This window comes from Acanthochromis polyacanthus, chromosome 15 (genome assembly GCF_021347895.1).
Source record: "Acanthochromis polyacanthus isolate Apoly-LR-REF ecotype Palm Island chromosome 15, KAUST_Apoly_ChrSc, whole genome shotgun sequence".
NCBI classification, from domain to species: domain Eukaryota; kingdom Metazoa; phylum Chordata; class Actinopteri; family Pomacentridae; genus Acanthochromis; species Acanthochromis polyacanthus.
The window spans coordinates 3,643,488-3,657,867 of record NC_067127.1 but is presented as its reverse complement, the minus strand read 5'-3'; the positions used below and the strand labels follow the sequence as shown (position 1 = coordinate 3,657,867).

General features: G+C 38.4%; 1 protein-coding gene across 1 annotated transcript; it reads right to left on the bottom strand.

Moving 5' to 3' along the window:
* Positions 1-2,286: 2,286 nt before the first annotated feature.
* LOC110952261 (polyribonucleotide nucleotidyltransferase 1, mitochondrial) lies at positions 2,287-12,648 on the bottom strand. The gene is made up of 28 exons (XM_022195748.2): positions 12,431-12,648; positions 12,136-12,196; positions 11,481-11,555; positions 11,167-11,272; positions 10,990-11,039; positions 10,830-10,893; positions 10,692-10,739; positions 10,451-10,564; positions 9,676-9,862; positions 9,430-9,481; positions 9,184-9,241; positions 8,971-9,067; positions 8,772-8,874; positions 8,453-8,523; positions 8,088-8,124; positions 7,878-7,944; positions 7,700-7,789; positions 7,530-7,583; positions 7,100-7,209; positions 6,189-6,260; positions 5,695-5,758; positions 5,515-5,598; positions 5,345-5,428; positions 5,106-5,212; positions 3,668-3,723; positions 3,485-3,563; positions 3,323-3,370; positions 2,287-3,231 (listed from the first exon to the last, which is right to left on the bottom strand). Exons 1-28 carry the CDS (start codon positions 12,547-12,549, stop codon positions 3,076-3,078), a joined length of 2,313 nt encoding a protein of 770 aa, XP_022051440.2. The 5' UTR covers positions 12,550-12,648; the 3' UTR covers positions 2,287-3,075.
* Positions 12,649-14,380: the final 1,732 nt, after the last annotated feature.

Here is a 14,380-nt window from a genome sequence, read left to right as displayed (position 1 = left end):
CCATCCATCCATCCATCCATCCATCCATCCATCCATCCATCCATCTATCCATCTATCCATCTATCCATCTATCTATCTATCTATCTATCTATCTATCTATCTATCTATCTATCTATCATCCATCCATCCATCCATCCATCCATCCATCCATCCATCCATCCATCCATCCATCCATCTATCCATCTATCTATTTAAATAGCAACAATCTCAATTCAAATATAGTTTTTAAAATCATTGTTAGTATTTTGATACATGTGTAAAACAAATAAAAAACAGAAAAATGTGTATATTTTATATATATTGTATTTCATGTGTGTTTTTGTGGAGTCATAATTTAGGTCCTAGTTTAGTCAGGCTGAGTAATCAATAATATTCTAGGATCTTGGCTTTAATATCCATAAATAATACTACTACAGGCTCTTAGCCCTAATATTTATTACAGCCAGCTAAAATTGCATTTTGTATATGTTTTTGTATTTTAATTACTCAGGTATATAAGCATCAGAACTCATCTATATAATATCTAAAATATATGTATTATATTTATTAGGTAAAATTGTATTTTACATATAATTTTGGAGGGTTTTAATTCCTACTATTTAAATTACTCTAGTAAATTCACACTCTCAATGACACTACAGGGTCTTAACCTTAGTAGTAAACTTGTTATCTTAATACAGGACAGCAGTGTTTCTTTTCTCCCGCTGAGCACTGTAGAGCAACGGCTGTAACTTTTAATGTGCACTATAATTAGCAGTCACTTTGCTTTAATTAATAATTGGACCATATTCAGGTTATTTCAGAGTAAAATAAACAAAAATGTCAGACGCTGTGCTCTAGGTGAAATAGGGTCATCTCCATTCCCATGTTCCACATTATGATCAAAGGGAGAGCAGGCTAGACTCGTGATTCTCAAACTGTGTGTGTTGGAATTAGTCTTATTTATGATGATTTACAGCTTTAATCCTAAGTAAAGGTGTGCCCTGTGACAAAAACTGTGGGAACAACTGAGCCAGACCAGCCTTGTCAACATTTAGCTACCAGTCAGTCAGATTGTTACACCTTACAGGCTGCTAATGCTCATTTACATTTTATGGTAATACATTTATTTAAAAGCAATTTGCATGACTGAGGTGATTGGTGGTTTTCTACTTCTCTTTGTAGCTCTGGTTTTATTGCTGTTGTTGATTTCAGCTCTTATTCTATTTGTCTGTTGCTTTTCCCTTTCGTGTTAATACCTAGTGTTTATTATCCCCCGACACCACGAAGTGGAAAGGGGGATGTAGGTTTGGCCTCCGTCCGTTCATCCGTCCGTGCTTCTGTCCGTCCGTCCGTCCGAGATGAAGGGGACAGGTTTTCTCGGAAACTATTACAGCTAGGATTACGAAATTTAGTGTGTAGCTTCACACCATGGACACCTTGATCAAGTTCGAAAATGAGACCTGTGCGATAATATTTAACAGAGTTATGGCCCTTGATCACTATTTTGGATATAGACTCATAGACATCACATGTGGCGGGGGATATTGATGACCATGTCGTCTTGTTATCATAACTTTCATTTGAATTTATGTATCAGAGGATAATATAAAGAAAACCCTTTTTCTACTGCCTTTTTGTACTGAGTAATTGCGAGATTTGACTGGACTATTCACAAGTGATTTGGGGTTATAGCCTCCGATGCCCAGGTCTAAAAACACCACTGGATAAACATTAGGAGCAGATAGTTTTACATGAAGCATTTCACAATATTTGCCCATTGGACCTAAGCCAAACAGTAGCACAAATCACTTCAACACCAGGCGTGTTTATTAGTGCAGATATTGCTTGAAAGAAACAGTACAAAAAACATTCCATGCTGCAGTAAAATCTGCAACTAATGAGCAACTTTTCCCATCAGCTAAATGGAGTATTAGACAGAATCGTGTCAGTATAATGCAGTAAACATTTTTTTTTATTTTTAAATAAAAATGTATGCAAGATATATCTCATGGACTTCAAAAGCCTCAATTATATATTGACCCAGTAAGCTCCAGATCTAAGGAGAGTGTGATACAGCAGCTCTTATGTCTTCTGATGTCAAGCATCGGTCTTCTTGAAATGTGACGGGTGAGCCAATGAGCCAGGGAGAACTTAAATCAGCTTTAGAAAAATGGGCATTTCACTCATGATTAACAGTGAACGGATTCGGCAAGTTTCAGGTAGGTGGAAGATGCCTTTATACCAAAAGTGTAAAGCTCTGGCTTTGCTTAAAGGACTTCCCAACACAAAAACAGCCACAAACAGTTTAATGCAAGTTTCATTTTATTGTTTTGCAATAAGTGCGTTATTAACTTTATAACTGTATTTCCTTTTTCTTGATCCTCTTCTGTGACCTGTGTTTTACAAACCCTGATTTTACTTTAAATATGACTTGTAGTGATTTACACCTATGACTATGTTAGTTGGCCTTTTTGTAGAAGATCTGACATTAGAATATTTTGTACTTTATGTGCGTCAGTTTTTCTTCCTGGAAACGTTGGTGAATTTTACAGAACAAAGCAATTGGTATTTGATGATTCACATTTACAAGAAATGTGCCAACATAAAGGGAATAAGAAAATAACACTTCTCTTGTGTGCTCCTCGCAGTTCTCTCTTTGACTTTACGGGACACACTGCTACAGAAAATAACAAATAAGGAAGTACAGCGCGAGAAGAGGCAGCTTTATCACTCACATGAATAAGAGAACCGTGGTTGTGCTTCTGATGAAGGTAACTAAAAAAGGAAATGTCCTGTAACTGCTTGATGCACCATAAAACAAAACAACGTACAACAAATCTATAGTTTTTGGAAATGTTTGCCTCCTTTTCGTTACTATCCGCCATTTTCTGAGGCACAACAATCAGCTGTCTGCATCTCTGTCACGTCCAGCTGAGCAGCTTTTTTTTATGTGCAGCTCTTTTGCAGTTCTTGACAGGATCTGACTCTCTGGGTGTATGTACATTTCTCAACAGCACTCTCGTTTTAGTAGAAAAATCTAATCCGTTTCATTCAGTCCGCTTTGGCAGAAAACCCAGAAGTCGGGCTGTCGTGTCATGACTCGGTGCCCATCGTGTGGTTGCTGCTTGAACCCATGGAGATGCTTTGTTTCTCACTTAGCGTCTTGACGACAGTTGCAGCAGGAGATTGGAGAACTTTCCGCGAAAGCCGCATTCTGCCATCTGTTGGGTCCCGACCAAAGTACTTAACCTGGGAACAGAGCACCATTTAGAGACACAGAACCCAGAACCGAAACATAGGAGGCCACTTTCTGAAACAGTGTGTAGTAAATGACACATACCTGGATCTCCTGTCCCACCTCTAACCCTAAAGCACTTGGATGTTTGATCTAAAAGAGGAAAATATGAAGCAGTAACATTTACAGAGCTATTCTTGAAGATCTATGAATATTACTCCATGAAAAAACACACAGAAAACAGTTTTCAGAAGCAGATTTACTCACTCTTTTGTGGTCCAGCTGTGAATTGTGCAGCAGGACGGCACTCATGTTGGGATAAAGTTTCACCATCACACCGATGTCCCTACAGCAGGGGAAGGAAAATAAAACAGCAAAACAGTCTTATTTATCCATGGATGAACCCAGTGTGGCCACATGACCAACATTAAACAGTTTGCATTAAATCACCTTATTTCTGTGATGATGGCAGTGTAGATGGCACCAAACTCCAGCTGCTGCTCTTGCTGAAAAAAAAATACAAAAAATACCAGAATCAGAAATACTTTATTGATCCCTGATGGGAAACTGCTTCAAAAGCATAAAAATGATCAAATGTTCATGCACGAATTGCATGAATGTGTGTAAGCTTATATGTGGATTTCATGTCATAAAGCTAATTTGTACGCTCATAATTTGATATAACATTGGTCAAAAAACAATCTAGTTTAGATGCAATCATGAATTTTAAACCATAAACCAAAAAAAAGCAAACAAAACCTTCAAATAAATGTCACAAAACGACAGAAATTCATTGTGATTCTAAAATCTGCTTGGAAATTTCGGCTAAATATCTGGATTAATTCGTAAAAGCTCTCTTTTTGGATTAAAATTGGAGCTTTTTTTGAATGAAGTTTGATCAGAATTAGTTGTTTGGTCATTATATGGTAAAAAATGTCCACAAAGATGTTCAGTTAACTGTCAGAGGAAGAAAAAACAGAAAATGTTCACACTGAAGGAGCTGCAATCACTGACTGTTTTTCTTTAAAATGAGCTCAAACCTGTTTGTGGATTTTCAGCCGAGTTGGCAATTTATTTAATCTTCGAAAGCTAATAAATTAAAGGGGAACTTCGGTTTTTTTCAACCTGGGGTCTGTTTTCATATGTAATTTCATACATGTGAGTGATGGAGAAATGAATTTTCGACATAGCTCCAGTATTTAGCCAGGCAGGCAGCTTAGCAGCTCAGCTAGCAGCTCAGCTAGCAGCTCGGCTAGCAAAGTATGGGGCAGCTGGCCCCCCCGGCGTCAAAGTCCGCCCTAACGTGCTTTGTTTCCCACACTGACCGGCTCAGATAGTCTCAATGAGTGTCCCACAACATACTAAAGATAAGAAGTGAACGAAAACCTCCACATTACCTGGCGATCGCTCTTTGTTGTGGTCTGTATCCAAATCTCAGGGCGCTAGAAAGCAAATCTCGTTCCGAAATTGCGCAAGAGCTTGCGCAAAAACACCGGTTTTGGCGCAAGCTCTCGCGCAATTTTGGAACGAGATTTGATTTCTAGCGCCCTGAAATTTGGATCAAAAATGACCAAAAAATAAAAATAAACAAAAATAATCTGCTGGAGGCGACCAAATCCGAGCTAAAAACCTGAATTAGTTCATTCTCCATCTGGCTTTGAATCTGAGGTTTTTCAAATGGAGTTTAGTTTCAAGAAGGTTCATTTATGGCTACAACTGCTTTTTTTTATTGGAAATATTCACATTTAAGAAGCTGAAATCACAGAATTTAGACTGTTTTTACCTAAGATTGACTCTTTCGTGATGTTTTCTTATGAAATAGAGCACCAAAAGAGTTTTTAAAAAAAAAAAAAGCATGCAGCATCCTCTACAAGTGATGTCGACTCACGTCATCTTTGCAGATCTCACTGATGAAGTCTTGGGCTTCGTGCATGGCTCCTGGTGTCGGAGCGAAGACAGAAAAAGTCTCCTCGTCCACCTGACTTATCGTCACACCTTAAAAAAAAAAAAAAAAGCTCAAATTTTGACATCCTGACAGAAAGTTGCATCGTGTGACACTTAAAAAATATACTGTGATTCTCAATTAGCTTCAACAAAGACATTTGGACGTCATTACTTGAATGTTACCTGTTTGAGCCTGAAGCCTGCGAAGATTATAACCTCCTGGACCAACAAATCGAGCTCGTCTGGAGACAGGCACCCGCACGTTTTCTGAAGATAGAATAAAATTCACTCACATTAGAACAACAATGGTCCAATCACATCTCTAAGTTCACATATTAAAGCACAGAACCTACCAACAACAGGCCCGTTCTCTTTCCTGCTCTCTCTGGGTTTCATTATACATTTGTTCATGATGCCCAAGATTTCCCTCTTTGCCACTGAAACAAAAAAACATTTTAAAACAAAGGCAATATAAACACTGCAAATGCACTAAAGTTAATTTTTAAAAGTATAAATCTTTCGTTTGGGTTTACCTGTGGCCTGTTGGATCGCCTCCATGACCACTTTGAGAGGCAACCCTGGAATCTTCACATCAGCCTGGAGGTTAAAGCAAAGGCAAAGAAATTAGAAATGAGATATCATCATATTTACTGTTAACCTGTAACTGCCACCATAATTTAACTTCAGCAGATAAAACATCAAAGACACTGACATTTTAGAAATCTTTGTAACACTTTCCTCATCCCTGGTGGCCGTTACACAGTTTTTCAAGCTAAACAATGTTTTTTCCAAGCATGATCAAACACTTACTGTATCTAAAACAAATGTAATTAAAATTGAAGCTCCAAATGTGCTCCAGTCTCTACTTTAATGCTTTACACAGCACCACAGAAAAAAGGTGCACTAATTCTTTCGATGAAAATGCATCTTTTTAGGCACATTTGTTTAGTTCTCTTTTACTTTTCAGCTATGAAGAGAGAAATAAAGATTGTTTAAGCCAGTTGCAACGACAAAACAAACACTGTACCTGTAAAGCAGTGACACCCTTATTCGTTCCCGCCATTTTGAAGTCCATGTCTCCGAGGTAATCCTCTATCCCCTGTTTACAAAGCAACTATTAGCTCATATTCAACGCCCTCCACATTACTAATTAAGCACTTCAGCTAAAACTCTTCAATGATTCACTGACACTATTTCTTACACTTGATATTTAGTTCGAACATTAAACATAGAATGGTTTATAGAAGCAAGTTGTGCTTGGTGTCAAAATGTAGGGAAATTCCTGTAATTTCACATCTTTTATTTTTGATACCATCTATCCCACATGCTGATATTGACCTTTGAATCCGAAGGTCGGACGGATATTTTTGATTTTTAGCCGTTCATATTTCATGCATTACAACCATAGTCCTTTCATTTTATACAGATCCAATCCTTAGATAGCCAAATGATACCACATAAAATCTCTAATGGATATGATGATTACTTTGTGTGTAATGGGTGGCCAAATGTAGCAGTTTACAAGTTCGTGATGGATAAAATCGCAACTTTGTCATTCTCTGTAACATGCCATTATAAATATAAAGTAAATATTTCTGAGGACTATAGGTCACTGTGAAATTATTCTGAAAATTTCAGATCTCTGTCTTTTGTTGTTCAGAAGTTATAGAAGTCTGAAAATGGTCGAAAATTTCAAGTCTTAATTTTGGCTGCAATAATAGGGTACCCCCTACCTACTTCAAATGGCCATAACTTTGAAACTAATGACAATAAAGCATTCAAATTTTGGATTTCCCCATCATATATAATGTACTAAATGTATGTAAAAACTTAGCAAAATCTGAGAGGGTCAGATGGGGACCACTGGTTGAAATGATATGGAATGACCCAGTAATAAATTAGTCAACAAAAAAACCCCCACAGTTGTATTGTTTGTACCAGAATGTCTGTTAGTAATCTGTAGTCTTCCATCTCGGCAGGTTTCTCTGGATTTGCCTTGGAGATGAGGCCGATGGCGACGCCGGCCACTGCAGAGGAAATGGGCACGCCTAGGAACAGAAATATCAGTTAAATATTATCACATCACATGTCAAAATGTGAGTAGAAACAGAGAAGCATCAATTCATTTTTTAAATAGCTGTGTCTCCTTGCTTCCATATATCCTCTGTACCGTTTGTAAAATGGATTGTAGCTTCATTCACAGCAATTATCAAAAGCATCAACAACTGGAACTGCATAACACATTAAAATTACAGTATATAATTATTTTTAAACTTTAAATGCAATGTAACCCCAAAAATACTGCTTTGTTTTTGACCCTAAGTAGAATTGAGGGTTTTAAAAGGAGCTGCTGCTTCCTCTCTGGTACCTGCATCCATCAGAGCAAGGCTGCCTCCACAAGCTGAAGCCATAGAGGACGATCCTGGTGAGCAGAGGTAGGAAAGAAAGAGAGAAAAAGGCAGTCAGACATTGCAGTTATATGTTTCTGTGAGTCAGTGGACAAATTCCCAGTTTCTAAGCCTCAAAAAGAGAGCTCACCGTTTGACTCCAGCACCTCAGCGGTGACTCTGATGGTGAAAGGAAAGTCTTTAGGGATGACTGGCCTCAGAGACTTCTCAGCCAGAGCGCCTACAAACAGACAAACAAAAGAACTTTGAAGGGAAAATGTGATCAGGAGACACTGATTACGTTCAAAGGGTGCAAAATGTGAACAGACCGTGTCCCAGCTCTCTCCTGTTGAGGCCTCCGATCTTTCCAATCTCATTGGTTGCATATGGAGGAAACTGAAATGAAGAACAAGGCTGACTTTAAGCTCACCTTGAAAACTAAAGGATACAGACCACGTTTAATAATACACATTTAATTTTATCTGAATATTTAGTAATATTAGTGACTTTTAAAGGGGAAAAAACTAGATTTTACTCACTTCATAGTGAAGCATGAAGTTTTTGTCTTTGATGCCACTGGTGAAAGAAAATGAGTGAAAGACCAGGGTTAAGGTGTTTTAAGGATAATATATAGATAACACAACAGGAAATATAACAGGAAAGTATTAAAATGTAGTTCAATGTTCTTCAAAACTCTCCAGATAGTGTTAACAGTATCGATCCTATTCAAAATTAACTTCTTGTTTATTTTATTCTTGTCTGAATGCCAACCGCACATCTGGTCAAAAGACATCACTTCCTAACAGTCACACATTTACCGTGAAGACGATTCATGTTTGCTGCACCTGGAAAACATAACAAATGAGCCTGTGCTCTCATGTGTGGAAATGAGGGTTAATGTCACCTCAGAGCTGTAGTGATAATGTCTGCTTTGACGCTGGACTCCAGGGAATCAAATGTGACGCTACACAGCACCTACAGGAAGCAGAGGGAAACGAAGGACAAACTTTCTGCATTAGAAAGATTATAACAGCCTTTTTAATGCAACAATCCCAATTTTGGTGCTTTCTGTCTCCCTGCATTAGCAAACATGCAACACAAAACAATCCACTGCTGCAGAAAGCACAAACAAATCTTCATACATTTAATTTGACCACTCAAATTTAACACAACTTTTTCCCCTGTTACAGCTTAATCTTTCCGTCTTTTTGCCCTTTCCACACCTGTGTTTGTCCTCTCTGAAACAGAGCCGAGCCGTGGAGTGGCTTAAAGAGGTCTGTGTCGCAGGAAATGCTCCTTAAAGCCGTCAACTCCCTCCCATCGCACCTAAGCACACGTACAAGAACGCAGACGATGTTTGAATAATTCACAAACCCACACGGTGCATCATAAGAACATACATTCACCGGAGACAGCGCTTACCTCCTGTACTCGTTCAGCACTAAATTGCGGAAGATTTCTTTGCTCACAGTGTTGAAGGATTCAATGACTTCAAAGGGCTCAGCCTGAGGGAATTCTTCTACACATAGGAGACATCAATGGACACTTTTTAGCTGATAAAATACATGTTTGCATGAAGGGAAGCAGCTAACTTCAAATTCTTTCCGTGCAGCATTAACAGTTAAGGTGACCTACCTTTAAGGCTTTCTTCAGTTTCTAGTCGAATTTTGTTGATGGCTTCATCTCTTGAAATCTAAGATGGCATTACAGTGAAAAAACATTCCCTCATCATGGAGAACAGGCACACTGGTGATTGTGGCTGATTTGAATTTATACTAAAGACTATTTAAAAAGAAAACTGAAGATGGGTTCAAAACGATCGTATGAATTGTAACGAGAAAGCTGAGAAGCAGAGAAAGCTTTGAGTCGGTCACACTTTACCTTGTCATGAGTGTAATCAGTGAAAACGGCATAAATCCTGTCAGAAGCTAATCTGCAGTGAAAGAAAACAAAAACAGTCTATTTGTGTCACACAGTTCAGTTCATCAAGTAAACTCATTAACCCTGAAAGTCTTGTGTTTTATTCTGATAATAGTCTCTAAATACAGTGTCTATTGCTTGCATTACCCTCACATTCCACATGCATTCCTCTCAAACTACAGAAAACTGTTTAATCTCTCCTCTTACTTGCGAACGTGCTCCACCATATCATGTGGGGCCGAGAACATCTTGACCGGGGTTCGCTTGGTGACCTTCTGCTCTCGCATCAGCTGCTGGATGGCCAGGATGATCTGCTGAGTGTGTTTGACTCCCACCTTCACCGCATGGCAGAAGTCCTGCTGCAGAACGTTCTCAGCCGACGCCTCAATCATCACTGGCAGAAGCAGAACCAAGTGAGAAACATGTTCGATGCCGAGATGAAACAAGCAGACAAGAGGCTGAATAATAACCTGTAAATGCTGAGACAATGACATCTGCAGCTGAGTAATTCCCCTACATGTGACTATGACGTCCTTGTTCTAGCTAGCGAATCACTGATGGATCATACACTGGTGGCTCTTCAATCCACAAATTCAAAACTAATAAAAACAAGGCTTGCTAATACACAGAGTGGAACACTTTCAGTAATAACAACAACTATCAGATAGATTTGATCATGTACTTACATATTAAGCTGTGGCAGTATTCCCATTCTTAAGGAGTTTTTCCAACATATTTACACAGTAATAATCAGTAACAATGATGCACACTAGTACTCTAACGTTAATTACATTTTAACTGATTTAGATTGAGAGAAACAATTCCAGGAATTTGTCCAGCTACGACATTAACACCCTCATTAACTATTGCTGTTTATTCAGTAAATTGAGTCTATTTGGTTTTAGCACCCAAAGTCAGCAACTTAACTATCAGCAGCTGTGAAAACTTTCCGCTGGGAGACTTACAGTGGCTTCTGACTCACCCACATGACTGCTGGGAGCTCCAGTCACAATCAGGTTAAGAGTGCTGGAGGCCATTTCTGCTCTAGTGGGGTTCACCAGCAGCTCTCCATTTACCATTCCAACCCGCACAGCGCCTGGAAACACACAAAAACACAAGGAATCTCAAGCAGCAATATCATAAACCAACAAGTTAAAACCAGTGTTTAGAGTTTATGAAGTGAAAATATGTGAGTAAGACTAAATCCACTGTGTGTTCCTCACCTACGGGTCCATGCCACGGGATGTCAGACAGAGCCAGAGCAGCAGAAGCTTAAAGGAAAGAAAATATTGTTTTAAACTAAAGGATCTAAAAAGAATATTCTTTGTAAACAAACACTGACAGTTTAGATTTTAGCTCACCTGCATTAATAGCCAGCACATCTGGATCATTGACACCATCAACTGCTAGCAGGTTACAAAGGATCTTCAGGAGAGATGAATTTAGACATTACTTTAATTAATGTTAACTTAGCTAAAAATAAATCACATGGTGGAGAAAATTAGTTCAAATCAAGCTGACCTGAGTGTCATAAAAGTAACCAGCGGGGAAAAGTGGTCTAATCGACCGATCTGAGCAACAGAAACACGAGAGAAATAGTAAAAGTGTTCAATCAAATGCATTCACAGAACAACATCAGTACACAGATGTGCAAAATGAAAGGTGCACATAAAAGAAGATGCTTCCTTTTCAGCTCACCAATGAGTCTGCTGGTGAGGATCTCATTGTCGGTGGTTCCCAGCTCTCGTCTCAGATAGTTGGTGGGGATTCGACCTGCGGCAGCTGCTTTCTGTCTGTAGTCCACCTGTCAGTCAAAGTGGATGTTCATTCACTGGACAAGTCAGATATAGATGTCATCTGACCCATAATCTTCTAGTAAACCACTTCAACTGCATATAGATCTGACAAAACTAACAATGAATTCTTCTGCATGAACATGATACACATTTACAGCCACAGTCATAAAAACAGAGACAGTTTTGGGGTTTTTACTGCCATGTTGGAAAACATACCACAAGTGGCATGAACTGAGATGGAGAAGGTTTGGTTTTGCTCACAGCTGTCACCATCACAGAGGTGTCTCCCAGCTACAGGTAGAAAAAAAAAGATGGAAGAGGTTACAACTTCTGCCTTTCTAATATAAAATCTTCTTTTATATATTTCATTAAGTTGTCACACATGTTGTTAGTGGGAAAAACAACAACAAGCTCTATTACATTACAACTCAAACAATAAAACAACATAAACCTCAGTATAGGTTCTGCATTAATAGAGACAGATGGATGGAAAGATAGGTATCAATCCCCCAACATACATTTAAAAAATAAACATTAAAAATGTTTAAAAATAGATATAAATTTGAACTCGAATGTGAAAAATAAAGAGTTCAGAAGATGTTACCAACATTGTGCAGCCTTTAATATACGATGCCATGATTAATTTGTAATAACTTAAAACTAATAATATTAATAATAATGACAAAAATGGGAGAAACCTTGAGGAATACACGTCTATGAAAAGTTAGCTGAAGCAGCAATAGAAAAAAATATAATACATAGATGCAAAGCAATATTATAATGCAAATACAGTTTAAAAAAGAAGAAGAAAATGTGTCTTAAAGAGGACAGAGAGCATCTCTTCGCTGGAACATTTCACTTTATTCTGTACCTGTACTACAGCAGATCCATCAGCAAATCTGGCAAACTTCCCTGAGGAGATTTCAAGCTTCCTAGAAGAAAAATACAACAACAAACCATGATAATGTGACGGATAACAAACACTGTGGGTGAATTTAATATGTGTGATGGTGTGTTGTGTTAGCAGCAGCGATCTGTTGCAGCTTCAGTAAAAACTACACGAATTAAAATCAGAATATCACAGAAACACATCGACTTTGACAGCAGCCACAGAAACAATATTACTGAACATCCTGTCGTGATCAAAGCTGCCAAAGTCAACTCACTTCTCTCCAAGGTCCACTCCCACTCTGCGTGGATTTGCGTGGCTGCTGTAAACACTCTGGTGACACAAGCGGACGTGAAGGCGGCCGAACGAGCGGCCCAGATGGAGCAGAAACTTCATTTTTAACTACAACAACAGAACAAAACGATTTAAAATGATCCAGTCACTGAAGCTGCTGTTTCGATTTACGCGTGGGGGCTTCCATGACAGTTCGTCACTTTGTACGTAATGACGTATGCAGCGCGCGTTTTCTGATTGGACCGACTGAGGTGAGCGTGTAACATCAAAAACGTCCGACCATCCAATACACTAGAGTTCCGCAACAGTTTCCTCGCTCGTGTGTAGTTTAATTAGGCTACTCAAGATGTATTTCCACATTATTAGCTCCAGAAACTTCGAAGTAAAACCCATATTATTATTAGATTTCTCCAAGAGCACATCAACATATCATTCTGGAGTCAAAAAAAGATCTCAAACGACCAGCAAAAAGATCTGCAAACCTCACCTGCCTCAGGTAAGGTCAGTGTACATGATTCCACAATATGACTTAGATGACTTTGATAATCCTCAGAGGAAAATTAAGTCGTTGCAGCAGCATGAATATTCAATAAAGGAGTAAATAACAAGACAGGACAGAATATTAGGGTATAAAGTGAAGGTAAAATACAATAAAATAAATAGGAACTGAAATAAAAATTTAAAAAATATGTCTAATGTGATGTGGAAAAATATCAACAGACTGAACAAATTCAAATGAGAATGTACTTGTATGCGCAAATGACATAAGAAGGTGCAGATAAGGCTACAGATTTGTATTTAGAATGTCAAGTGACCAGTATGTTCAGTGGTTAAATCAGCAGGCACAGTGATGGAGTCCTTTTATGATCTGCCAGATGCAGACATAGTGAAAAGTTTTGTTCAGGAGCAGCAGGATTGTATCACTCTGTTGCTCAATCTGCTCCTCAGACTGTCCATAGTTTTAAAGAGGGGGTAGGAGGGGTTTGAGTAGTTTAGTCAGCATCCTCTGCTTCCACTATGTCCTCCAGGGTAACCAACTGACAGCCAACCACATACCGGCTTTCCTGATCAGTTTGCTTCACCTTGATACCTGCACCCCTAGCATTGACAACACTAGATAAAAATGGCATCTATGGGAGAGCTGCGAGGCACAAACCACGCCTAAGCAAAATGAACATAAAGGTTCTTCTGGCATTTGCAAATAAATATCTGGATTAGCTAAAGACTTTTGGGATAACATCCTATGGATTGATGAGTCAACGACAGAACTTTTTTTTTTTTTTATATAAGGCATGGGTCCCATTACATCTGGTGTAAAGGTAATACTACAGTCCACAAGAAGAACATGATGCCAACAGTGAAACATGGTGGAGGAAGCTGTGAAAATCCTCTTGGAGAATATCCACCATCAGTTCATGACTGAAAGATCAACACAAAGGGATTCTGCAGCATGACAAAGACCCCAAACACACGCAAATCCACCTCTGAGTGGCTCAAAAAGAAAAAAATGAAGGTTTTGGAGTTGCTGAGTTAAAATCCAAATCCACTTTTACTTTTTCTACTTTTTTCACTTTTTCTGATGATTAGGAGTTATTGTATGGTCACAGACTGTTGTGAAATAATGATTGTTGTAAAACCAGTACGTGGGCATATCTGTCTATTTTACATTTAAATGAATGATTCTGTAACTGGACGTGCTACATTTTTGTTGCAGTATTAGTGAAAAATGCAGTTTAAAATCTTTACCACTAGGTGTCACTATTATAAAGATTACCTTTCTCAAAAAAACCTGTCATCACTGGATTTTGATATTTCATGCATGTCACTGTAGAAATACGAGGTTTTAAAAATATTTTGTGCTGATATTTTGCCCAGTTTATCAACCACATTTGGATGATTGTTGATTCTGTATATCCTCCATCAAAACATCAAG

Excerpts from the sequence above, each read along its gene's own strand:
- LOC110952261 (XM_022195748.2), bottom strand. The coding sequence starts at position 12,549 with ATGAAGTTTCTGCTCCATCTGGGCCGCTCGTTCGGCCGCCTTCACGTC. Across the intron at positions 8,524-8,771 it reads TTCAGAGAGGACAAACACAG|GTGCTGTGTAGCGTCACATT; the intron begins GTGTGGAAAGGG and ends TGCTTCCTGTAG. Across the intron at positions 5,599-5,694 it reads GGCGATCCAACAGGCCACAG|TGGCAAAGAGGGAAATCTTG; the intron begins GTAAACCCAAAC and ends TTTTTGTTTCAG.